Source organism: Pongo abelii, chromosome X (genome assembly GCF_028885655.2).
Source record: "Pongo abelii isolate AG06213 chromosome X, NHGRI_mPonAbe1-v2.0_pri, whole genome shotgun sequence".
In the NCBI taxonomy this organism is placed as follows: Eukaryota; Metazoa; Chordata; class Mammalia; order Primates; family Hominidae; genus Pongo; species Pongo abelii.
Window position 1 is genome coordinate 15,538,226 of NC_072008.2, and position 27,180 is coordinate 15,565,405.

At 38.5% G+C, this 27,180-nt stretch overlaps 1 protein-coding gene across 6 annotated transcripts in view; it reads right to left on the reverse strand.

Moving 5' to 3' along the window:
- PIR (pirin) overlaps positions 1–27,180 on the reverse strand; it is a 108,483-nt gene that overhangs the window by 80,963 nt on the left and 340 nt on the right. For all 6 annotated transcript variants that reach the window (XM_054544351.2, XM_002831412.4, XM_063721155.1 and 3 more), the window contains exons 2-3: positions 25,308–25,455; positions 13,875–13,967 (exon numbers count right to left, since the gene is read on the reverse strand). In XM_054544351.2, coding sequence (XP_054400326.1) covers positions 13,875–13,967; positions 25,308–25,403 — 189 coding nt within the window. In that variant the 5' untranslated portion in view covers positions 25,404–25,455. The remainder of the gene's footprint in view (positions 1–13,874; positions 13,968–25,307; positions 25,456–27,180) is intronic.

Here is a 27,180-nt window from a genome sequence, read left to right on the forward strand (position 1 = left end):
TCAGTGTTTGGGAATAAGATGCAAGACTTCTTCTTTAAAGCAAAACGTTTATATTACAGGGAAAACTGTTTTCCTTTAATTTCCATTTGCTTTAAAATGGTGGCTTTTTTTTTTTTTTTTTTTTTTTTTGGTCTACTAGTGGCTTGGTAGGAAAAAGAGAAAAACAAAACAAAACACGAGTTGAGGTCATGGCTGATGAGAGATGCCAGCAAGGAACATATTGCATAATAGAAGCTGCTAACTGGTCTTCAAGGATGTCTGAATCCATACAATTAAGGACTCAAGTTATTTTACAAAAATGTTTTCATGACTTGAGTAGAAACCTGGAAAATCACCCCACTAAACTGACTCACCCAATCCCAACCCCACATACGCACCTTCACAAGTTCCAAAAGGTGGTTTTAACAAAAAGGAAAAGATAACCAACACGGTTCAGGTATTCGGCCAATGGATAAATCCGAGTATTTTAAAGCTCTACCAGGTCCTGCCTTACATTTCCCTGCCACCACCCTGCAGAAGCACCAGTGCTTCAGAGACTCCCGCCACTCTGCCCCCTGCAGGTGTGGCCCTGTCTCCAAAAACTACTCCGGCTTTGGGGCTCTGGTGCAAACCTCGGGTTTGCCATTTACCAGGTTTGGTATGCAGGGTGAAGTCCCTTCACTTCTTGGAGGCTCAGTCTCCTCATGTACAGCATAGACCTGGGAGGTGAGCTCTCCGAGAGTGGTAAGGACTAAGTGAGTAATGTATGCAAAGCACCTGGCCCATAACAGGTGATGGGTAAGTTCTAGAGTTGGCACAGCCACCACAGCTCCGTGGGCAGAGATCCTATTCGTGCATCTTCACTCACGCTTCCTGGAATAGTTCCCCCCACCCCCTCCAATAGTCTCATAGTTCATCTCCTCGCTTCACTCAGGCCTCTGTTCAAATGTTACTGCCTAAGAAAGGTCACCTCCAACCAGCCTATCTGGTCTAATTTATCAATCAATTCTTTATCCTCCAACCATGGTTTGTTTCTTCTTCCTAGCTTTTTCACCATGGGACACTATATTATGTAATTATTTGTTACTCATTTATTGTCTGTCTTCATTAAGAGAATGTAAGCCCCATGAAGGCAGGGACTTTTTTAACTTACTTTTTTAACTTAGCTACAATGGTGCCTAGCATACAGCTGGCACTGAAGATTTGTTCAATGAATGAATGAATTGATCAATCAATCGATGGATGGATGGATGAATAGCATCTTATATTTGCATAGCGTTTCAGCATTTACAAAGCATCTGATCCCGGAAATATGTGATCACCTATATATTATTGATGAAAACATCATGGCTTAGTGAGATTAAGGTTACAGTTCATAATAGCAGAACAAGGCTCTAAACCAACATTATCTGTCCCTGAGAATAAAACTACTTTAACTCCCCCACCCCCATGCTGCCTCACAAATGCTGACGGCATATTGCCAGTAACGTATGTGCTTGGAGCACAGGGCTTGTCTCAGAGGAGAAATCCCATGACAATTGCAATAGGAGCCAGAACTGCAGGGATTTCACACAGGTAACAAGGGGACTTTGCCAACTTCAATGGCTTCAGGCAAACTGGCTATTTCAGGCAAAGAAAGGGTCCTACTGCTAATATACACAAAGCTGAAAATGGGCCTCATGATTTCTGAGTGAAGGGAGTAGGTTTATGGAAGATCCCAAAGCTACAGGATCCTGAGATGAGGTGATCATGAAATCCTTCTTCGGTGTGGGTATCAAAGAGTTCTATCTACCATCTAACTACAAAGAAAAGAACAACTGACTTATTTGTCTCTTATTTTTTTACGTTGTTCCCATTCTCAAGTCTCCCAAACCTATTTTTTTCTTTCACTCTGATTAAAATTTCTGACACGGACATCAAGGTTCTATGATAATCATATTCCCAAACCTAACTACTCAAAAGAGCGGAATCACAAACTCCCTCAGAAACTTCCAGCTGCTTCTAGAACCCCAGGACCAGGAATGCCCCTTCTTCTTCAAACCCAGATCAGGAATAAATGTTTTGGGGAATCTCTTCAGACAAGCTACGCCTGGGTCGCCATGTAATCGGCAGCCCAACTTCTTAACTGGCACCACCTACATCTGGCAAAACTGCGCTCAAGATGTTCATTTCCATTGTTTTAATTTCCATGTTATACTGAAGGGGCCTGAAGGGAATGGTTTGCTAATTTCTATGACTACCCAAATTTCCACATAAAAAAGTGTTCTCTCTGTACCTAAGGAAGAAAAATGGGTAGTCAGAACTATTGTTGCTTAAGAGAGCCCTCTGCTGACACAAATGATGTGTGCTCATTCTTTTCCGAAAATCAAACCCCACCAAACCAGATCTATGTCTTGCCAATAGATCCACTGATTATTAAATATGTCTTGTAGCACATGCATGGCATCTCTGCTTAAAGACTGTGTGTCACTGTGGCAGGTTGCCATGTAGTCATTAAGGGACCAGCTATGTTGTGGCGTAGAGGGAAGTTCTTCTGCTTAGTACAGTCTCCAGTTAAAAGTTGTTAAGGCAGACACCTAAGAATGAGGTGCCTGAAAACACTGGTTTGCGCATATGGTCTTGGGCAGGTTTGGGACTCACAGGGGTCTTACAGAGGAATAGGTTTCAGAGACTCATGTCAATTTTCCTTTTAATATTTTGTTAAAATTTCATTATAATAATATTTAATTAAGCAGCTGACACCTTTTTATGGGTACATTATTATTATGATTCCCTGATTCAATTCACTGTAGATTGAATTTCTCAAACTTTTAGTGAGTGTGATCGTTGTACTTGATGTTATTGGGCCCCAGGCCCCAGGATTTTGGACATCAAGAAGCAATAAAACATTTTATAATAAAGGGGTCTGAGAGAGGGATGCCAATTTTTTGCCTTCCTTAGTCTTTTAAAAATAAAAGTTAAACTTTGGAATAATTTTTAAGTTTACATAACAATTGTAAAGATAGTATGGAGAGTCCACCCAGCTTCTCCTGCCATTAACATATTATATAACCTCAGAACATTTGCCAAGACTAAGAAACCAACATTGATACATTGCCATTAACTAAACTATATCACTTATGTGGCTTTCACCAGTTTTTCTATGAATATTCATTTTTGGCCCAGGATCCATGTCATCATGTCCCTTTGGTTTCTTCCATCTGTGACAGTTTCTCACTCTTTGTTTTTCATGAGCTTGATAATTTTGAAGAGTACTGGTGAAGTATTTTATAGAATACTCCTCAATGGTGGGTGGTGGTGCCAACTTTTAAATTCAGATTATGAAAAGTAAAAATTATCTCTTATGATCATCATTTCATAAAAGAAAGGCCATTCTAACAACCAAAACAAGGAAAAATAGCAATATCTGAATAAAGAGCAATCTTTTAAATACAATAAATTTATCTCTAGGAAAAGGCCCACTACTTTGCTAATCATTCCTCCCTCCCCTTTCTTTTTCTTTCTTTCGTTCTGGCCCACCCAAGATAAAATGTCATTACAAACTCACAACAAGGAAGTCAGGAATCATCTAGAAGGAACACAGTGGTCATTGCTTCCATACCTTCAGGGAGCTACCACTCTAGCAGAAGATAAACCACTAAAACATGCAGACAAGAGAAATGAAAGCTAAAGAGAAGTACAAGCAAATCTAGAAGAAAGATTGATTGTGACAAAGATTCCAGAGGAATGAGGGAGTAATTCGTGGAGGAGGAATCCTCCCAGGTGGGTCTTAAAAAGAAGAAATTTGGGGGGAAAAATTAAGGTAGGGTGGGGAGAAAAGGTATACGGAAAGAGGGAAAAATTAGGTTGTAGTAAGTTATAAGCAACTGAAACATGAGTTTATTATCATGTTACTACTAGATCATGAACAGTGTTGCAGCTATAAGAAGTAAGGTAAATGATTGTCCTTAAATAGCCAGGTACAATCAACCTAATCCATTTCCTCATTATACTGGAAGTTCAGAGGACAAGTGAGAGCACTATTTTGCACTTACAGGTAGGAAAATTCAGATCCCTGGACCATGAAAGCACAGGTCCCGCAGTAAGTGAGTGGCAGAAGGAGTATGGGGTGTTTATTCATAGTTTTATGGTCTATGTCACCTGTACAATCTCATTTCTAATGGTACGAAAAATCTTTTGATCATCTGAATGTGCCAAAGTATTGAGAAAATATCAGATACATAGAAAGGGAACTTTCTTCCAGAAGGAGTGGTAGCAAAAAAGAGTGGACAACTGTGGGTGTGGGATCATATGAGCCCACCAAATCTTGCTCTGTATGGCCTGTGTGAACTTCGCAAGTCACCACCTCCCTGGACCTTAGTTTCCTCATCTGTGAAATGGGGGGGATAACAATTTTTACTTTTCAAGGTTGTTGTGAGGCTTACAGGTAATGTATCAACATATGAAGCTTCTCATATATCAGTAGTTAATACTGTTGCATGGCAAATTTCCTTCAAGTTTAATCCTGTGTAGACAGGCCTGTGATTCTAAGAGTCTATTGACTGGATGACTCTGAAGTAGCTTTGTTAATAGTGTGGACAATTTGCATGAAGCTTTTTATCATATAATGATCTATGTTAATTTACTTTGGACTTATTTCTTGTTTCACTTGAAAAGCTTTATTTTATATTTGGTGATATAAAATAATGTTTTTATGGTTGGCTTATAGTCTTTATTACATTTCCCCCCACTCAATTTTTCTTTCTTTCTTTTTTTTTTTTTTTTTGAGACAGAGTTTCACTCTTGTTGCCCAGGCTGGAGGGCAATGGTGCGATCTCAGCTCACTGCAACCTCCACCTCCTGAGTTCAAGCAAATCTCCTGCCTCAGCCTCCCGAGTAGCTAGGATTACAGGCGCCCACCACCACGCTCAGCTAATTTTTTGTATTTTTAGTAGAGACAGGGTTTCACCATGTTGGCCAGGCTGATCTTGAACTCCTGACCTCAAGTGATCCACTTGCCTTGGCCTCTCAAAGTGCTGGGATTACAGGTGTTAGCCACCGCGCCCGGTGCACCCCGGCCCCCCACCCCCCCACCCCCCCACCCCCCCAACACTCAATTTTTCTACTTAAAAACTCTTGGAATGTAGCCTTTAAGACATGAATGGTTTTTGTTTGTAATTGCAATATGGTGTGGGTAGGATGTACAGGGAAATTTGTTGGGAATTTATTTGGACTACTTTCAAAGAATATTTCAGTGAAATTTCTACTCTACCTCATGTGAGCTACGCTTGTTAACACAGACGAGGCTTTAATTCTTTGCTGTGGGAACTGTCCTGTGCACTGTAGGAAGTTTGGCAGCATCCCTGGCCTCTACCCACTAGATGGCAGTAGCACTCCCCAGTTGTGACACTCAGAAATGACTACAGAAATTGCCAAATGAGTCGCTTCTCGGGCTTTTGGCTAAGATCAAGTGTAGAAATTGCCATATGACCCAGACGGACAAATCACCTCCACCTGAGAACCACTGACATAGACAGCACTCCACAAAAAGCAGAACTTTTAGGCTAAAGATGGTTTTATTTTAACATGATTGTGTTAAGTTGACAGTATCAGGATGTGAAATATTGTTCATTATCTATAGCTAGAGATCAAGCTTGGGCTTCGAAGCTTGGGCCTTCCCCAGTAATGGCCCAGCCTAAAATTTTAGACTCTATAATACTCCTCCACCTCCCATCCTTCCACATCCCATTTGTAAGCCCGATTAGATGACTCACTGTTTCTACTATATCCCCATACCGCGACTTTCACCTTTACCTCCACTATACAGAGAGTCAAATCTTACTTATTGGTTAAGGCCTTACTAAATGGGTAAATTTTCCCTGAAGCCTTCCCAGATCCTTCTGTTAGAAGGGATAGCTTCTGCCTCAAAACATGAAACTTCTTCAACTATACCCATCTTGTTCCTCCTTAATTATTTTCTAACTTTCATGCAAATTGAAAGTCCTCTGCCTCCACTTCTAAACTCATGAGTGCACTCACTATTTTAATATCCTTTCAGCTAGGGAACGTGTTGTGGAGGAGAAAGTTATGCTTTTGATTTAAGGCACTCTTAAATCTCATGGGCCCCTCTAATGGTGCACAAATGTTTCCTAGAGAAAGTCCTCATCCCCATTACACATTGGCGTATATTATTAGCTTATCTGGTTGACAGGAATAGAACACAGATAAGGTTCACTTTATCTGGAGAGGGCAAAACCAAGTAGGAGGCCTCAGCAAGAGTTCCTGGAGAACAAGTGATCATCAGGACCTTCACTAACCATGAGGGCATAGTTTTATCTTTAAATATCTGAATGGCTGGTATGCGAAGAAGGAATTTTGAAAACATGAATTTCGAAAACATGAATTTCTTAAATAATTAACAAATACAACGAAACATTCTAAAGGTACAAAGAGAAAAAAAGCGTTCGGCGAAAACCAATAATCTTGTCCACAACTTTCCCTTGTCACCCACTAACCTTCCCTAGAGGTCACATTACGAGTTACTTGGGGGTCCTTTCAGAGATAATCCAGGCAAGTCCATGAATAAAGGTGTAAATGGAAACAACCCAAGTGTTCACCAATGGATGACTGGATAACAAAATGTGGTCTATCCATACAATACAATAGAATATTAGTCAGGCATATAAAGAAATATATATGCTACAAACTGAATGAACCTTGAAAACATTATGCTAAGTGAAAGAGAGCAAACACAAAAGGCCACATACCATATGATTCCTTTTATATAAAATAGTCAGAATAGACAAATAAATAGAGACAGAAAGTGTGGTTCCTAGGAGCTGGAGGAAGGAAAAATGAGAAAAGACTGATAATGAGTTCAGGTTTACTTTCTGGGCCGATGAAAGTGTTCTGGAATCAGCAGTGATGGTTGAACAATCCTATAAATATATAAACCACTACTTTTTAAAAAGCTTTGTAAATACGTATTTGTACCTGTTATGATGTGTTCATTTTCTCTCTAAACACCATCTTCTTTGGGTACTATAACATGTATTTTGTAATTTTATTTTATTTGCATCAGGATAGTCTGTAGAAATAATCATTCATTATAATAATCCATCTTCCCCACAATAAACTTGGCAATAAGCCATTTAAAAAAGAAAAAAGGCCTAGTTTTTGCTTTTTATATAAATGCTGCACTATGCCACAAAAATTGTGCACCTTGCCTCTGTCACTTTCCAAATATCATCAAGACTGTTCTACATTAGGACCTATCAAGCCATGTCATTCTCCTTAATGACTGCATGGTAAGCCATGCTATTGGACACATATATTTAAAGTACTGGTTCTCAGCCAGGGGTGATTTTCCCCCTCATACCCCCAGAAGACAGTTGACAATGTCTGGAGACTTTTTTTTATTGTCACAACTGGGTGTAGGCAGATGCAATTGGCACCGAGTGGGTAGAGGCCAAGGACGCTGCTAAACATCCTGCAATGCATGGAACAGCCCCCCATAGCAAAGAATTATGCACCCAAAAAGTCACTAGTTGTGGAGGTTAAAAAAAAAACAATCTAAATAGTTTATGATTGATGAATATTTAAATTGGCTACAATATTTGTCTTTATAGATAATGCTGCATAACATTCCATCTTTCAAATATATAATAATTTTCTTATAGATAATTTCTAGATATATAATTATTCCTCTACTATTTTGAATACATTTTTATTTTTATTTATTTAATTATTTATCTATTTTTGAGACAGAGTCTTGCTCGTTGCCCAGGGTGGAGTGCAATGGCGCAATATTGGCTCACTGCAACCTCCGCCTCCCAGGTTCAAACGATTCTCCTGCCTCAGCCTCCCAAGTAACTGGGATTACAGGCGCCTGCCACCACGCCCAGTTAATTTTTGTATTTTTAGTGGAGACAAGGTTTCACCATGTTGGCCAAGCTGGTCTCGAACTCCTGACCTCATGATCCGCCCACCTCAGCCTCCCAAAATGCTGGGATTACAGGCGTGAGCCACCACGCCCAGCCTCTGTTTTTTATTTTTTTAAAACTGTACCAGAATAAACATTTGTTAATAAGCCTTTCTTCTTACTTTGGATTTTTCCCAGAAATAGAGTCATAGAAGTAGGATTACTGGGTTAAAGGAGAATAACTTTTTTCTAGGGAATTACATCGGGTTCTTACTGTCATTATGAGTACGATGCTTTCCCCTATTAAAAGAAAACTTCAGACAAATTAAATTTAACAGAGTTTAACGGACCAAGAAAAAAAATAATTAGCAGATCTGGCAGCCCCCAGAATCACAGCAGATTCAGAGAGACTCCAGGGATGCCACGTGGTCAGAACAAATTTATAGACAACAAAAGGAAAGTGACGTACAGAAATCAGAAGTGAGGTACAGAAACAGCTGGATTGGTTCAAACAAGTCTTTGCCTTGTTTGAACACTCAGCAGTGTATGAGTGGTTGAAGTATGGATGCTGGGATTAGCCAAGACCCAGCTATTGTTACAGGCACATACTTCTAAGTTAGGTTTTCAATATTGTCTATCTATTAATTTAGGTTATGGTGCATCCACAAGGACTCAAATATAGAAATACAGAGTCCTTCTCAAGCCATATTTAGTTTGCTTTAACACCACCATTATATCTGATTATTGCTTTTAAGCAGGAGAATTATTGATTTTTCATAGTTATTTTATATCCAGCCATTTACTAATAGGTTTTGGTTGACATTCTTAGTACAGTGGTGCCAAGGGGTGTCTTGAGAGTAGAGGTGGCTTTAGCTTCCTTCTTATATCTGTTACCTTCACTCTCAAATCATGCCAAATGAATATATATGCTAAGATTTGTGTGCTTCACTACAATCACAACTTCAGGACAAATCCTGAGCCTTCCTCCCTCCTGCAGTCATATCACCAACCAAAGCCACATTAAGCCACTGTGAGTTTCATTATTATTTTACTACCTACAAATAATTTTTCTTCTCCTTTCCAACACTGTAACTCTTACTTAATAGCTTCAAAGTTTCCAGAACCATATTAAACTGTGATGGTACTGGTAGACAGTCTTGTCTTCTTTCTCATATTAATAGGAATATAGCTAATATCTCAGTGTTAAATATAACAAAAGATGCTCCCTGAACAATAGAGAGTCTTTATGATATTGAAAAAGTATCCTTTCCCGGTTTTCCAAAATGGATGTTGAATTTAATCAAGTCTTTTTTTTTCAGCCTTGATGGTAGGGTTTGCTTTTGAAAGTGGTGCACAGCAAGCTAGAAAAAAAAACAGGCTATGTGGGAGGTGGGAGGTTTGAATCCGGTCATAAATTTTGGGTGTGAATCACCAGGACCTTTCCCTTCCTCTCCTGGGTATTGTTTAGGCATTGCATGCAAACACTGTCGGCTACCGACAAGTAATTATGAGCGTGGCTTTTCTGATGGGCACACCCTTGGAAACAGGGTGGTTTTGTTCTTGTGAACAAAATCAAAGAACTTGCTGAGGCTTGTAGTGAAAAAATTTTAAAAACACTTCTCAGCCTAATTGAGAACACAGTAGACAAGGCCATCCTAAAATGTCCCTGAAAAGCAGGCAGGATGGTTTTCTCCTAATAGTTCCTAAGCTTAATTAAACAGGAGTGACCAATCATCTCAGTTTGCTAAGGACTGAGAGGTTCCCGGGGACAGGAGCCTTTCAGTGCTAAAACCTGAAAAGTCCAGAGGCTATCATTTAAGGATGATTTCAAAAGGCACAACACATGTTTCTCCCTAGGGTAGGTGAGAGGTTCATCAACGGAGTCCGATCTATAAGTACCTCCTTTTTCGAGCTAAACTTTAGCAGGACTTTCCCATGTCTCTGATTGTTCTTTGTTTCTGATAACTAAAGTTGCCCTAAACAAATCACAATATCAGGCCTGACCAGAAACAGGGTAAATGCAAAACTATTTCACCTTTCACCACTCAGGCCTTTTGAAAAACAATCATCCCCAGAAAACAAACTCCTGGTAGGAAAAACTGAATGCATTTCTCCTTTTGTGTTGTGACCACCAGCTGTGCCTCTTCCCTAGAGTACGCCTTCTCAATTTTCAGGCAAATTTTTAATAAAAAATATATAGCTATTCAAACCTAAGAGTTAAGTTTAAAAATGGCTTAGCCATTAACCCAGTAAAATTGGGTTCTCTCTCTTACTTATCTCATAGAATCGTATTTCTGATTTGGAAGATCTAGACCAGCATTCCTCAAATTTTAATGTGTATATCAATCATTTGATGATGTAGAAATGTAGATTCTGATCCAGAGCTCTGAAGTGGACACTGAGGCTACAAATGATAACACTGCTGGTTCATGGGTCACACCTGAGATAATGAGAATTTTATAGAATAATATTTTCCACATTCCTTTGATCATGTATCACTACCAGTTAAAATAAATGTGAGTGTGCACTCAAAATATGTATATTAGTTACATTTTATACTCATGTGTTAGTAAAGTTTCATTTTTATTAAAAAATAAATAAATGTGAGCTCCAGCACATCACTATTTTGAGGACCTTGATCCTGATAACACATCAAGTATGTGACCATTCAGTACATGCTTATGTTGCTCCAGTGCATGCTTATATTAGTTATTCTATCTTTGCATAACTAATCGTTACAAAGTTCTTCCTTCTATTTTGTATCTATGCTTTGTATTCGAAAGTTTACCTTTGAAGGCATACAAAACAAGCCAAATCCCTCTTAACACTATTGCAATTCCTATCACTGAAAATGATCTGACTTCCTTAATATGTGAAGAGCATCTATAAAATAATAAAAAGAATACCAGCAACCCAGCAGGAAAAAAAAAGCCAAGAATATTAAATATGTATGGTGAATGAATGTTTTAAAATGAAAAGAAAATCAATCTCGCTCAAATAAGAGAAATATAAATTAAAACTATCATAAAGCATTATTTTTCACTTGTAAAAATGGCAAAGGTAAGAAAAGTCAAATAAATACATTTATGTTGGTGATGTTGAGGGAAAATAGGAACCTTCAGAACACATCACTGTGGTAATATCAGTTGGTACAACCATCACGGCAGATGCCTAATGAGGCCATTAAAATTAGTTTTTTAAATAATATTTTTAAATGCTTATAGTATAATACTAAGCTAACAAAAAGATGCAAAACATAGTGTGGTACCAGAAAAAAAGTACTGAATGAAAATATATCAAAATAAAAACAATAGCTATTTCTGGATGGTGAGCTAACATCACAGGTGATTCTAAATTTGTTCTTTATCCTAGCCAGCATTTTCAAAATTTACAAGCCTGTATAATTTAGAAAATGCTCCAGGGAGGTGATGAGAGCGTACAGGTGGGCCTGGCTTTAAATTTCAGCCTTTTAAAGCTCACATTAAGAGATAATTGCTTACCACTTGAGTCTCTGGCTTACCTACACTCCTGAGGAAAACTGATACAGTTGATTCTCATCATTTTTATAGAAAAATGTTCTATATAGTTGCCATGATCACTGAATTAGAGAATACTAGACCATTGCTCCTAGAATAAATACAGGATTGTGTTCCTTCAAGCCTCTGGTCACAATATTTTGCTAAGTTGATCAATACATGGCTTTGTTATATGTTTATTTCTCTTTAAAGACACCTTATTTAACAGATATTGTTGATTAATTAACATTGAACTCTAGGCCAAGAGTGTTACAACTCATACCTGAATAAAGTTTATCTAAGACACATATTTTCTCCGTAAGGCACATTCAGCCTTCTTACACTTAGGAACACTAGACAGCATTAGTGTATTGTGTGTGGGAACCATTTTAAACAGTGGAATTACCCACACAAAGCACAAAAGTGTGGACAAAGTGGCACTAAATGTACTGTGAAAGGTCACTTTCTTGTGAAACAAGAAAAAAAGAGCATCGCTTCATTCAACCTCAGCTGGGAATGTGTGCATTGGGCAGCTCAAATTTTTTGCCACTCTACACATGCCCACGAATTAACACAAAAGCACCACAAGTACTGATTTGGGGGTTACAAATAAATTTTAGCAAGTAAATGAACTGACAAATAATTACAGTTACAGTTTTAAGGAAAATTCTTAAAAGAGCCAAACACTAATATTCTACAGCTGCACTCCTTCAGGGAGTTGCTTAAAGCTGAGTACCTTATAATTTATAAAGCATTCCCCCCCAGAAAGCATTTTCCATAATGGAAATGAAAGTAATATATTTAATCATTCATTTTATTTAATATATTAATTGTCTTCAACTTTTTATTATCCAATTAAATTCAGCCAGTAGTTACTAAGTATCTCCACATAGAGAACACAGAGAATGATCTCAGCTGAAGCAATTTATGATCCTCTTGGGTATGTGAGGGGAGGTTGAGGCAATCCCCAATTCTAACGCAAGACAGACAGAATACAATCAAGGTCATCAAAAAGGCATAATGTGCATGAGACTGGTAAAAATATAATGCGATGAGGACCAAATGAAGTAGAAAGTACATCCTCTTGGGATTGTCTGCAAAATTTGATGGAGCTGGTGATATCCGAAAAGACCTTGAAGGATTAGTAAGGTGGTAAGTGGAGCTATGGGATGGAGCACACAAGAAGTAGCTCAAGCAGGAGCACAGAGTGGAGACATCTTCCAGGAACAGGGTCAGAATCCAGCATGAGTGTAGGGTAGGTGAAAGGAATGGCTTCCATTATTGCTGCAAAGCAAGCCACAGCGCCTTCAAACGTGTTAGCAGAGAAGGGAACTGGAAGGCGAATGGCTAAATGAGGAAGGGAAAAGAGTCCAACTACCCTGATCCTACTTCCAGAAACTTTTTGGTTCATTATCCTTTTACACTGTGGTGGTGCCCTCTTTCCCAAACATCTTTAACCTCCTTAACTAGACTGCATATGAGGCAAGCAGGGATCATGCCTCACCCTTCTTTAGCCTCCCTCACTCTGCCTTCTGCCCACACTTCCCAACACACAACACACCCTAACATACAAAAGATCACCCTACACCAACGCCTGCATATCGCCAGCCAATAAATATTTACTCAATAAATACTTACTCATTCACTAATTGGCTTTACAAACACACTGAGCCTTTAACAAGCCCTGGTCTCTTCCCTACTAATGCAGGTTGTTCTGGTGAGTAGATGGTTAAACATTGTAACTAGGAAGTAACAATCCCTGAGCTTCCACAGAATGTATGTGTGCGGACAATGAGAATCTTTGAAAGTGCCACAATATTATGTTACACATTTTTATTTCTGTATCTAACTAAAACTGAACATTAAGTGTTCAGTAGAATCTCTAAATTTTGCAATTAAACTAGTAAATGTATATGTATGTTCTTAAAATCCTAATTTTTAGGCTATGTTATATTTGGACCCCTTGATTCTATAATTCCTTAGAAGTTAGTATAAATACTCATATAGTTCTTAGATTGTTTTTTGGAGTTTATATTACAGGAGGTTACACACATCTGAACATTCTTGGGTAGAACCAAGATAGAAACAGGTTTTTTTCTTTCTTTTTTTTTTTTCTAAGACAAGGTCTCACTCTGTTGCCCAGACTGGAGGGTAGTGACATGATTAGAAACAGGTTTTCTATATAAAAGTATTTTAATCACAAATAGTTTATTCTATCCCCAATGAATTATTTTAATTACAAAAATATTTTAATAAGCCAATTTATTAACTGCACAAATAGGAATGTTTTTGGTGGCATAAATTCAAAGAATACTAAAAACCGTAAATATTTAAATTTGAGTATATCTTATGTAAAATAGCCTGCAACTTATAAATGAATTTTTAGCCTATTATTTATTGCTTTTAAAATTGAATTTTCTATTAGAAGAAAGAGGTATATTTCAAAATACACACTTCTGCAGTCAAATTATTGTACTTACTGTTTCAAAACCTCGATGTGGATGATCAGGAAATCCTCCTGGTCTACCTCCTTCAAATTCATCAAACAGTAAAAACGGATCCAGATTTTTTAACTGAAATAAAAATAAAATTTGCAGATTAGATATGTCTTTTAAACCATACTACCAGGGGCTACATTTATGAACAGATCTAGCAAGCCTCATTGAAAACTACATAGCCAATGAGCAACTTTTTACAATAAAAATTGCTTTCAGGAAGAACTTCTTATAAACACTGATATGGTTTGGCTCCGTGTCCCCACCCAGATCTCATCTTGTAGCTCCCATAATTCCCATGTGTTGTGGGAGCAACTCAGTGGGAGATGACTGAATCATGGGGACGGGTCTTTCCTGTGCTGTTCTTGTGATAGTGAATGGGTCTCACGAGATCTGATTGTTTTAAAAATGGGAGTTTCTCGGCACAAACTCTCTTTTTTTTTTTTGCCTGCTGCCATCCATGTAAGATGTGACTTGCTCCTCCTTGCCTTCCACCATGAATGTGGGGCCTCCCCAGCCACATTGAGTTGTTTGAGTCCAGCTAAACCTCTTTCTTTTGTAAACTGCCCAGTTTCGGGTATGTCCTTATCAGCAGCGTGAAAACGGACTAATACACACACACACACACACACACAAGGACTCATGGATTGTGCTAGAAAGTTGTCATTTTATGAGAAGTGCAAAGAGTGGACAAACATTTCATAATCATCTAAGATATAAATAGTCAAGTACAAACAAGATGTATTCTGTATCCTAAACAGATTCATAATCTTACAGGGGAACAGACTAGAAAATCAATTATTGCAACAAGATGATAAATGCTTTGGAGGAAGACAATTTTACACATATGAGAGTGGGAATGGATCAAAGAAGGTCAGAAAACTCAGGAATATGGCACTTAATCTCTGTCTTGAAGTACATGGTTGAGTTAATCAAGTATATGGGAGAAAAGGAGAAGGAAAGATATTCCAGGTAGAAAAGCAGAAAAACAGCTTGGCATGCTTGAAGAACTAAGGGAAACTAATCTGTTGGGGCAAAAGATGCATATGGAATTATGAGATACATTGGCAGATGATGGAGGACAAATCCTAAAAGAGTTTGGATTTTATCCTGAAGGTGATGGGAGTTTTCATCAGAGTTTGATATGATCAGATTTAGAAGGATCACTCTGTGGAAGATGGTTCGGTAAAGGAGGACAGGAAACAAAGAATATCTAGAAGGTTATCTCAAATAGTCTGAGCGAAGGCAAAGGCCAGAACTAAGGCAATGGCAGTAGTGATGGAGAGTGGTTGAGTGACTGGGTAGATATTTATGAGACAAAAAGGAAGAGCATTAACTGACTCCAAAATTTTTAACTATGGTATCTGGGAAGATGGTAGGGCCATTCAGCACTTAAAGAACATAATAGAAGCTGCCTTGAAATAGCTATGGTGACTTCATTTTAGGTCACACTGAATTTGATATATCCATATAAATGTTATCTGTATAAATAGAACTATTAATATTGAGTGCACATTATATTATGCAAAGGCTAGCAGGCAACTAAAGATCAATCTCAAGCTCAAATGAGAGATAGAAACATATCTGGCTGTCATCAACATATGTTTGCGATTGTCTTGCTTATTCTTGACCATGTTATTTTATACAAATTTTAGGAAATTTATCAAATTCTATGAAGAAAAATTTTGAACATTTGATTGGAATTAGTTTTAATCTATGGATCAATTTGTGAAGAACTGACATTTATATAATATTGAGTATTCCTCAATGTTTCCTCAATAGAACCATGGCTATCCCCATTTATTTAGGTCTTTAAACATATTTCAATAAGGATTTGCAATTTTCTCCATAAAGGTCTTACATATATTTAAACATTATTTTTCTAGCTAACTGGTATTTTTAATGGAATTCTACTGCAAACAGCATTTACACATTATATTTTGAACAGTTTGCTGCTGGAAATTAGAAATGTGCTAGGCGATTTTTGAACCCTGCTAAGCTCTTATTAATTTTAATGATTCATCTGTAGCTTCTTTTGGGTTTTCTTTGTAGATGTTCATATCACCAGTGTATTTATCAATAAAGTTTTGCTTAATAGTTCACAAAAAAAATTTGTCTTGCATTGGATTAAAGCCATGGCCGACTGCAATTTCTCTGGGTTTTTATGGGCCTGGCTGGCCTTGACATGTCTTCTCACTCTGGGACTCAAGCTGAAACAGTGGCCACTATGGAGGGCATTATGTTCTCATAGCCAAGGGCAGGAGCAAAAAGCAAGTCAAGTCAACCATTCACAATCACATTAACACATCCCATTGGTCAAAGCATGTGACATGGCCAAGCCCAAAGTCAGGGAGGAGGGCACTTAACCCCTTCCTATGTGTCTCATGGGTAATGTGCCTAAAAATGGATGTGGGTGTAAAATCCTGTTGTAGAGAAGGAGTGAATATTTGGTAGTAATATTTCGAATAACACCCATTAGCAAATAAGAAGGGATTTTTTTTTCATTTTCAATTGTTATATTTTCTGTTTCTTTTTGTTGTATTTTTACAAGCAAGCATCTCTACAACAGTCTTGAGTAGAAATGGTGGTGGTAGACATCCTTGTCTTCTCCCTGATTTTACATAGATTGCTTTATAAAGTTTTATTGGTAATCTGGTTGTTTAATGCAGGTGTTTTATAGATTCCCTTCATAAAGTTAAAGAGTTACCCTTCTACTTCTAGTTTACAAAGTTGTTTTTTAAACATGAATGGATGTTGAATTCTGTCGAATGTCTTGTCCACACTATTGAGACACTTATATGATTTTTTCTCCTTTAACCTCTTAATGTTAATAAAATACACAAATAGATTTTCTAACATTAAACCAAATTTGCTCTCTTCAGATAATCCAAACTTGGTCATGATATATTATCTTTTAATACATTGTTGTATTTGGTTGGTTAATTTTCTATGATTCTTGCAAACATTTTCATAAATGTGATGTAATTTTGCTTTCACTGGCTGTCCTTGTCTGGTCCTGATAGCAAGGTAATGTCAGCTTCATGAAGTGATTTGAGGAGCACTTCCTTGGATTTCATCCCCTGGAGAGTTTGTGCATTATTAGAACTATTTACACCTTAAATATTTTGTAAAATTTGTCTATAAAATCTTCTGGTCCTGCTGTCTTTGTTATAAACTTTTAAAATATTCATTCGATTACCATTATGGCTATGAAACTATTCAGATTTTCCATTTTTTTCTTTCTTTCTTATTGTTTTTATACTCTAAGAGTTTCAGCAACCCCTTGGCAGCTCAGCTAATTAATTTTAAGTTATTTATTTCAGGATGTCTACTCTGTCATATTACTAGAAATGAAAGTATGAAACTGTCTCAGTCTCCGGTTTTATCTTTCTTATTTTAACTTTCTATGAAAAAACATGCACACACATATACATAACATATATATTATACATACATATATATATATATATAAAAATTCAACAAGCTACTGCAAGATTTTAACCTAACCAATTCTCAATTTCTTCATTTGAAAATGTGGACTGCAACCCATATAAAGCTGGGGCACTTTGTAGCCTATCTCGGCCTGGTATTTCATCCAGTCCAATATTTAAAAGTAATTGAAAATAAATTCAAATTATTTATTGAATCCTCTCAAAAACACCAAAAGAGGCTTCAATTTAAAGATATGTTTTAAATCCCTCTTACCCCTCTCCATGTATATATCTGTCTCCCATGATTCCATTTTCTCTAACTCTTCAAATCACTTCAAACCATCTGAAGACACCTCTTTCCTTTTCTCCTCTCCTCTCACCTTCTGTATTTACTCTTTTCTCTTCCACTAGTAAGTCTCTGCCCTTTCCAGTGAAAATCAACCAAACAAATTTGTTTCCTTTCAGTCTTGTCATTCATTTTTCCACATCGGCTTATTAAATGTCCAGGAACAGAACTGGGATTGGTAGGAGGAGAGGTTGAGAATTCTCATACCTTATTACACATTGCTTTCTCCTCACATGATAATATATACCTTGGAAGATTATAAGGATTGAAAACAATGAATGTAGCACACCTGGTCCAGTGCCCAAAGTACTGTAGGTTCTACATAGATGGGTGGTATCTGTTATACTGCACCAGTCCTACAAATATCACAGCCATCACTTCCCCAGGTACAAAACAAAGTGTTTGAAGGTCTAAGATAACTTTTAAATTCTGTGTTGTTGTGGTTCTATTAAAATATGGGTAAAGACAAGATCAAGAAATACTTATTGCTTCTTTGTATCAAAGAGTTTTATATGAGCAAATATGCCCTGCTGTCAAACTGTGAAAAACAAGAGGTTCTCTCTCTTTTTAGTCCTACCCTTATCACCATCCACCACCCACAGAACAGTAGTTTTTCATTGTTATCAAGAACTTGGAGCACTGATGTAATGAATACCTAAAACTGGAGGTAGCCTTGGAAATGCTTAAAGAGTAGAGGCTGGAAGTCTTGAAGTCATGCTAGCAAAAGCCTACATTGCTGTGAATGAACCATTAAAAGCAACTCTGGTGAGGGCCCAGAAAGAAAAGAGGAGAGCTGTAGATAGAGTCCGAATTTTCTTTTCTTTCTTTTTTTTTTTTTTTTTTTTTTTGAGACAGGGTCTCATTCTGTTGCCCGTGTTGGAGTGCGGTGGCATGATCTCGACTCACTGCAACCTCTGCTTCCTGGGCTCAAGCAATGCCCCCACCTCAGCGCCCCAAGTAGCTGGGACTACAGGTGCCAGCCACCATGCCCAGCTAATTTTTGTATTTTTTGTAAACACGAGGTTTCACCATGTTGCTCAGGCTAGTCTCAAACTCCTGAGCTCAAGTGATCCACCCACCTCGGCCTCCCAAAGTGGTAGGATTACAGGCGTGAGCCACTGCATCCGGCCTCAATCTTCTTAAAGAATACCTAAGTAATCCTGAACAGATTGTTGTAGAAATATGGACAGTAAAGGCCATTCTGATGAGGTCTTAGACAGAAACATGTTATTGAAAACTGAAGGAAAGATTACCCTTGTTATAAAGTGGCAAATAACTTGGCTGAACTGTGTTCATATCCTAGTGTTTTGTGGAAGGTAGAACCTGTAAGCAATGAAATTGGATGTTTAGCTGATGCTATTTGTACACAAAGCGTTGAGGGACAGGGTTCCTCCTGATGGCATATAGTAAAATGCAAGAAGAGAGAAATAATTTAAAGGCAGAATTGTTAATCAAAAGAGAAGCAGAACTTAAAGATTTGGAAAATTTTCAGCCTACCCATATTATAAAAATGAGAAACATGTTCAGGAGAAAACACCAAGGGTGTGGCCAAATGACCATTTCACCACTTAATAAGGAGCTTTGTCAGCCATCAAAACAGAAACCAGGACCTATTGTTCAAGACAATGGAAGAATGATCCCAATTTAAGTGCCAATTTTCTGTCTTAGTCTATTTGAGTTGCTATAACATAATACTATAAACTGGCTGGATTATAAACAACTGAAATCAATTTCCCACAGTTCTGGAGGCTAAGAAGTCCAAGATTAAGGCACCAACAAATTTGGTGTCTGGTGAGGGGCCAACTTTCTGGTTCAGACACAGTGCCTTGTAGCTGTGTCCCACGTGGTGGAAGGAGTCAGCTAGCTCTCCGGGGTCTCATTTATAAGGGCATTAATCCCATTCCTGAGGGTTCTGCCCTCATGACCTAACACCTCCCAGAGGCCTCCCCTCCTAATACCGTCATACTGAGTATTAGGTTTCAGGATAGGAATTTGGAGTAGGGAAGACACATAGATTCAGACCAAATCAGTACTATTTGTCATATTTATTGCCCATTTGATCCTTCTGGTCACCAATCCATGAAATATGAACACACATAGGAAGAAAGCCAGCACAAGAAAGCGACTGAAGAAGCTAGGGGGCTGATTGAGGTAAGAGTCAGAAGGATGAATTGATTATCTTGTCAGAAAATTGGTGATATGTGTAAGACACATTTTCCCTCCAAAAAGTAAGAATATCTTGCATTAGACTGTTGTACTAAAGTGTTATTTGCAGTACTGGGTATTAGTCCTCGTCAAACTTCCTAACATTCTCTAAACATTTAGCACGGATTCAATAGCATGTGAAATAAACATGTGTTATCTGTAGACAAGATCTAATTTACAAAACTCTGATTTTCTAAAATGTTTTCACTAAGTCCCCAATTCATTCACATCTTTCTCTCTCTACATATCAAATTGACAATCTTTTAACGTTTTTGAGCCACATGAGAATTTTTCATTCAAATAGTTCTAAATGCTTTAGCTGCTGAATTCAAGTGGCAGCTTCCAATCTACTTCTTTTAGTCTCTTAAGGCCAATCAGGTCAGGCGCGGTGGCTCATGCCTATAATCCCAGCACTTTGGGAGGCCGAGGCAGATGGATCCCTTGAGGCTGTGAGGTAGAGACCAGCCTGGCCAACATAGTGAAACCCTGTCTCTACTAAAAATACAAAAATTAGATAGGCGTGGTGGCTGAGGCACGAGAATTGCTTGAACCCAGGAGGCAGAGGTTGCAGTGAGCAGAGGGAGACAGAGACTGTCTCAAAAAAAAAAAAAGAGGTCAGTCAAAACTTGTGGCCACCACCCCTCAGGCATGTGGTACTCCCACAATAAAGCCTGGAATTTTATTTACAACAGGAAGCACTGGAAGTAGCTACCAAGAATAATAGTTCCTTGAGGATGGGACCGATGCTATGCTTTTTTATGATGCTCCACTGAACTTACAATAATTCTGTGTACATAAAAGGTACTCCATAATATACTGAGTGGTACTTGTTTTAGGTCCATGGCGTCTCTTGTAGCTAGTTGTGTTCATATGATTGAATCTAGCTACAATGTAGAAGTTGCAGGGTGGAACTTTAAGGAAAATTCCTTTTAAGAGGAGGACGGACAGCAGATGAGTATCATTTTGCCCTTCCCCTCTTCCTCCTTTCTTTGCCAGAAGGTAAATGGTTGCCATTTCCCTAACAGCTGTCTTGGACTATACGGCGATGCACTAAGAATGTACTAAGAATTATGACCTAAGATACAATGAACACAGGTCCCTGATAAGAGTGGAAGGCCACCCTGGAGTGCCTATTTGGCACTTTACAAAAGAGAAACAAACACTTACTTATGTATATCATTGGTTTTGGATGATGCTTTCTGTTACACACAGTTGAACCTAATCCTAACTGATATAAGGGCAATAATGCCTATGGTAGTAGCCAAGAATCAGGTGATTCTAGGTCAGCCTACATCAAGACAATACGGCAGCAGCTGAAGGAACAGGCGCCTCAAGATAGACTCCAACACCTCAGGCTACCTTCTGGGTTTACTCGCCTCTAGACTGGAACCTGGGGATAACAATGAGAAGGCAGAAGGAAACTGCAGCACATATCCTAGACTGAGATCTAGATACAGCCTTGAATGGACTTGAGCTGTGACTATATGGCCTACTTCCTTGACTCAATATCTAGAGACCTTGATAATGAAAAGCATCATCTACAGAGGCTAAATCAGTGAAGAACAAGATTAGTCAAGGCTATTTGATGACATTAAGGGATTTTTAAAATTTTCGTGTGATAATGAGATTGTAGTGTTTTTTTTCCAAGTTATCTTTTAGAGACACAAATTGAAATATTTATAAGTGAAATAAAATAATGGCTGGAATTCTCTTCAAAATACTTTGAGGGGAGAAATGGATGATAATATAGATGAAATAAGATTGCCATGAGTTGATCATTGTGGATGCAAGGAACATGGAGATTCATTATACTATTTCTCTACTTTTCTATGATGATTGAAATTCTTCATTAACAAAATAAAAATAAGAGTGACCCATGGAGAAACACATTACACTGAGGAGTGTCTGGCAGCAGGAGTGGGCATAGAAGCAAGTGCAGATTAGTAGTGGATTTCCCTCCTGCTGGGAGCACAGAGGAACCACTCCCTAGCACCTATGCTACTCAGCCATTCAAATTCCAGTCTGGCTAGCCTGGCCCACGTATAACTGTAATGAAGAGTGTGGGCCAGCCCCACTCCATCTCTTCCTTGTTGTTAAATCACAGAAAGGCTCAGTGAGAGCATTGTAAATTCCTCTTCTATCTCCACATTTGCAGCCAAAGGAGTCAAAACACTTGCGGCTGTGAATATTGAGCACTGTTGTAGACACTATGCTAAAATAGCTCTGGGTCCAAAGTTTATGAGATATTTCTTTAGAGACAGAAGCTTTGGTGCAGAGTTTGAAAAATAACCTCTTGGTCGGGCGCAGTGGCTCACGCCTGTAATCCCAGCACTTTGGGAGGCCGAGGTGGGCGGATCACCTGAGGTTGGGAGTTTGAGACCAGCCTGACCAACATGGAGAAACCCCGTCTCTACTAAAAATACAAAATTAGCCAGGCGTGGTGGCGCATGCCTGTAATCCCAGCGACTCGGGAGGCTGAGGCAGGAGAATCACTTGAACCAGGGAGGCGGAGGTTGCAGTGAGCCGAGATCGTGCCATTGCACTCCAGCCTGGGCAACAAGAGCGAAACTCCGTCTCAAAAAAAAAGAAAGAAAGAAAAGTAACCTCTTGATGTTAGACAGATGCTTTCATTCTCTGCTGATGGGAGGGTTAGGGAGTCTACCTTTCTGGCAAGTTGGTAATATGTAGAGTGCAAAAATAATATGGCAACAATCTAAATGGTCAAAAATAGATTCACAAGTAACAGAATAATGCTATGCTTATACACAGGATATGGCATAACTATTAAAATGATGTTTATGAAGAATTTATAACAACATGGGAAGTCCTTATGCTACCATTGTTAAATAAAAAAAACATTGGAACACAAAATTGTTTATTCTATATAATCCCATGATGTAAAATATACAATTATATGGAAACAAACAAAAAAAAGACCCTTTGTCTCAACAGTAATTAAACCAGGCTGATGGGATTAGGAATGATTCCTAACCATTTATTTTTCCTTAGGGTAGAGTCATACCTGGGGTACAGGAGACCTGAATCAGTAAAATATGGGGATTTTTAAAGCATAAGTTATCAGCCATGGACTCTTACCTGGCACCATTGATAGAACTCAGAAGGGTTGTAAACTTGGACTGCTAAAAAATTACATCTTTATTGTCACTAACCTCTACTAATTTTTTTCTGTTTTTTTTATTGTGGTAAAATATACATAACATAAAATTTAGCATTTTAACCATCTCAAGAGTACAGTTTTGTGGCATTAAATATATTTACATTGTGCAACCATCACTGTCATCTCCAGACTGAAATTTAACTTCTTCAATTATGAATGTAGTCAATGCACCACAGTAAATTACCAGTACCTGTGACTCCGTCACCAATTGAAATCAAAGTTATTTTCATATCACATTACAGTTGTTAGTAGATATATCGAAATATTGTTCATGTTCTTCACAGCTTTGAAATTCAGCAGTTACTAGAACTGCCAGCAAATCGTGTTATTTAATGTAAAATTACCAAATTATGAAATAGTTTTTAAAATTGTTCTTAACCATGTTTCAGTATAAAAGTTTTCCTTGGTAATCCTATATATTTTATTTTAGTAATCCTATGTATTTTAAGTATTTTAAAACATTGCTTTCAGAAGAAATTGATAGGTTTCATCAAACTGCCAAAGGGATTCACAGGATAAAAACAATAAAGAAATTCTCAGCAGATGTGTTCCTGACAGATGGGCTAATTAAAGTGTTAGTTACCCTCAATATATAATAGTGGCTTACTAACAGGTGTGTTTGGGGCTCCAAAATTCTTTCCAATTGTTCTATTGGTGATGTAGCCTAGTAGAATATGATACCACCTCTATCTGCATCTCCCCAACACTCCCTGTGCATTTAGCCATTAGAATAATCTTGTTTGCAGGTATCCTTCAGAAAACACTGTTTGATGGACCTCAGAAGACATTCAGGTGTAAACAGGAAGCTAATTGGAAAGAGAAATGGCCTGATGGGGCTGATGGAGAGTTGTGTTGACAGTTTTTCCTCTGCCTCAGTGGCCAATCAACATTATGCTAGGTGAAATAAGCCAGGCACAGAAAGACAATTACTGCATGGTCTCACTCATATGCGAAATCTAAAAAAATCAAACTCACAAAAGCAGAGAGTAGAATGGTGGTTACCCCGGCTAGGGGATGGGAGGATATGGAAGGAGAGATGTTGGTCAAAGGATGCAAAATTTCAGTCAGGAGGAATGAGTTCAAGAGATTCATTGCACAAAATGGTGACTACAGTTAATAACAATGTATACTTGAAATTGGCTAAGAGAGACTTTAAGTGTTCTCATCACAAAAAAATAAGTATGTGAGGTAATGAATATGTTAATTAGCTTGATTTAGCCATCCCACAATATAGACACCTATCAAAACATCATTTTGTATATCGTAAATATATACAATTTTTATTTGTCAATTTAAAACATAACTAAAAAAATTGAACCCATCAAAAATGTAGGTCAGCACTCATTGAGGAAGGCCAGGAGTTTTTTTAGAACCCTATAAATACATTTCAAAGATTAAAAAGTTGAGAAAGTAACCCTTTTAAAGCTTAAGTCGAGCAACAAAGTAGCATGAAAATTGTCAGAGTAGAGTTTAAGAAGAGGGACAAACCAGACTCACTTTTCAAAATGGAATCCATCTCTGTAATGTATTTCTTCTATTAGAAAATGTTTTGGGGATCTGATATGGTGCTAGGGGCTGTATTCCCTGGGCTATGACCACCATCTGATAGCTTTCTGTGCATATAAGACTTATTTCCCCCACAAATCCCAAATTTCCCATATTCAAATGAAAACATTCTCTAAAGTTGAAAGACATCTACCTAATCTATAATCACCTTCTCTGAGAGCTAGACCCATCTATACGTGTCCCTCACCAGACATCTACATAGTTGGGTCCCAGCAGTCTCTCAATGAAACTAAATCCTTGGCAACAGCAGATTGGCCAGGAGTGGAGACCTGATCTATGCTGAGCCAATCAGATTCTCTCTCCTGGGAATTTGCAATTGAGAATCAGAGTTACTCCCTGGTGCTTTGAAGTGTGGGCAAATAAACTTAGGGGCTGTGTGGTGGGCATGTTTGGCGATATGCATGCTGAGGCCAATATCACGTCAGCCCAGGGTGGCACGTTGGTGTGCAGAGAGAAGCAGAGACATTTCCTGAAGCTCAGCTGCACCTTCTGCCCAAGACCTCTGTATTCACATTACAGAAACCCCCTTTGGGCTGGGGCTGGTTTGCCCCAACTGCAAACTTTAAAGTTTGCACTTATGCACCCCACAGGCCAGCTCATGACTATCTTGGCCCTCTCTTCCCAAATCACCATCAACATCCCACCAGTCCCTTCTGAAAAGAAAACAAGGAGCGGCCACCCAACTAGCATACCTCGGGTCGGCCAATGCTTCTCCGGACCCTCGCTCCAACCCCTTCCGACTGCTCCCGGCTGAGCACTGAGAGAGTAACTTTCTTGGAGGACCCCATATCGGAGTCTACAAAGAGAGTGTTCTGATGCTGAGCTGTAGAGGATGGAGGGCTAAAGGAAGGACAACAAAAAAAGAAGTCATAAAGGAGGGAACATCCAAGGACTACTAAATAAATGATATTAAGATTAGATGCACAAAATAGTAGCAGCTACAATTTGTTGATGTCTTACTATGTGCAGGGCCTGGGTTAGGTGATTTAAAACAACCATAATGATGGTGAACATGTATGCATACCTACTAGGTGCCCAGTACCCTACCAATTATTTACAATTATCTCATGTAATCCTACAGTTAACTTGTTGTACAAAGGTTAGCAATATAGTCATGTGCCTGCCGCATAATGACATTTAGGTCAACGTTACACAGTCAACAATATATGGACTGTATGTATGACAGTAGTACCATAAGACTATAATGCCATATTTTTGTGTATCTTTTCTATGTTTAGGTATGTTTAGATACACAAATACTCACCATGGTGTTGCAGTTGCCTCAGTATTCAGTACAGGAACATGCTGTATGGGTTTGTAGCCTAGGAACAATAAGCTATACCATATATCCTACTACACACCTAGGTTATACCAGCTAGGTTTGTCTAAGTGCACTCTAAGATGTTTGCACAATGACAAAATCACCTAACAATGCATTTCTCAAAACTTATCCCCATCGTTAAGTGAAGCATGACTTTAGCAGCTCTGTTGGCCACTTACTAAAAATCTCCAATGAACACTTTATCTTTCTTACTTCATTGAATTCTCTCAATCTCCCACCCCTTCCCCAGTGCCACTCATCTGTCAGCCTCACTGGTAGCACCCCTGAGGTAGTTGCTACCAATGAGGCTGACAGATGGGAGGTTTGTGTGGCGCCTTAGAGAACATGGAGAAAAACAAAGAGGTCCCTAACTCTTGCCAGAACATGCTGAAGATCTTGGCATTAAAAGGGATCTTCGAGGGTCATTGAATTCAAAGACCCATCTATTCCTGAAGTTCAGGGCCAACATTTTGGGCAAGAAATCTTTCAGCATACTCATGAAGTCTTCTAGAGCATAGGCAAGTCATGGACCAGCTGCTCTTGGCAATGCATCTCGTATTTCAGGACTTACCTATAGCCAGAGTTTGTTATTCGAAAGTCTTTTCCTCTTTGGGAGGTCTAGGTTCTAATGGACTATCCCAGAAGGAATATAATCAATCCCTTTTCCACTTTAAGTGTTTGCAAACAGTACCCCCAATCCCTTAAATCTTTTCTTCAAGTGAAATATACCCAATTCCTTCAAAGATTCCTACTGAAACGAAGAGAGGTGCTTTGGCAAAAAGCAGACTCTGGAACCAGACAGCCTAGGTTTGCATCTCAGCTTCACCACATATCAGCTGTGTAACCTGAGTTTCTCTGTGGCTCAGTTTTATCTGTAAAATGGAATAAGACTGCCTACCTCAAAGGGGTGCAGTTAGTGCTATGAGAATGTTAGCTGCTGTTATTCAGAAGGGCTCTACTCCACAATACCCTCCACTTAGTCAAGGCCTACCCTAAAATGTATCCTCCCTGAATAGTAATCAATAAATATTTATTGGGTGATGGGATGTAAGGCGCAGAAACGAGCTTAATACTTAAAGCAGTACAGGCCGGTCATCACCTACATCAAAGCAACCAGAAAGTATCTTTATCCCCATCTAGATTATGTCTGGGTCCTTCCAGACTCCTACGATTAAATTGTATGCATGTGAACAACTGATGAGGTACTTAGATCTCAGTGCTTTGCAGAAAGAAAAGCCGTCTAC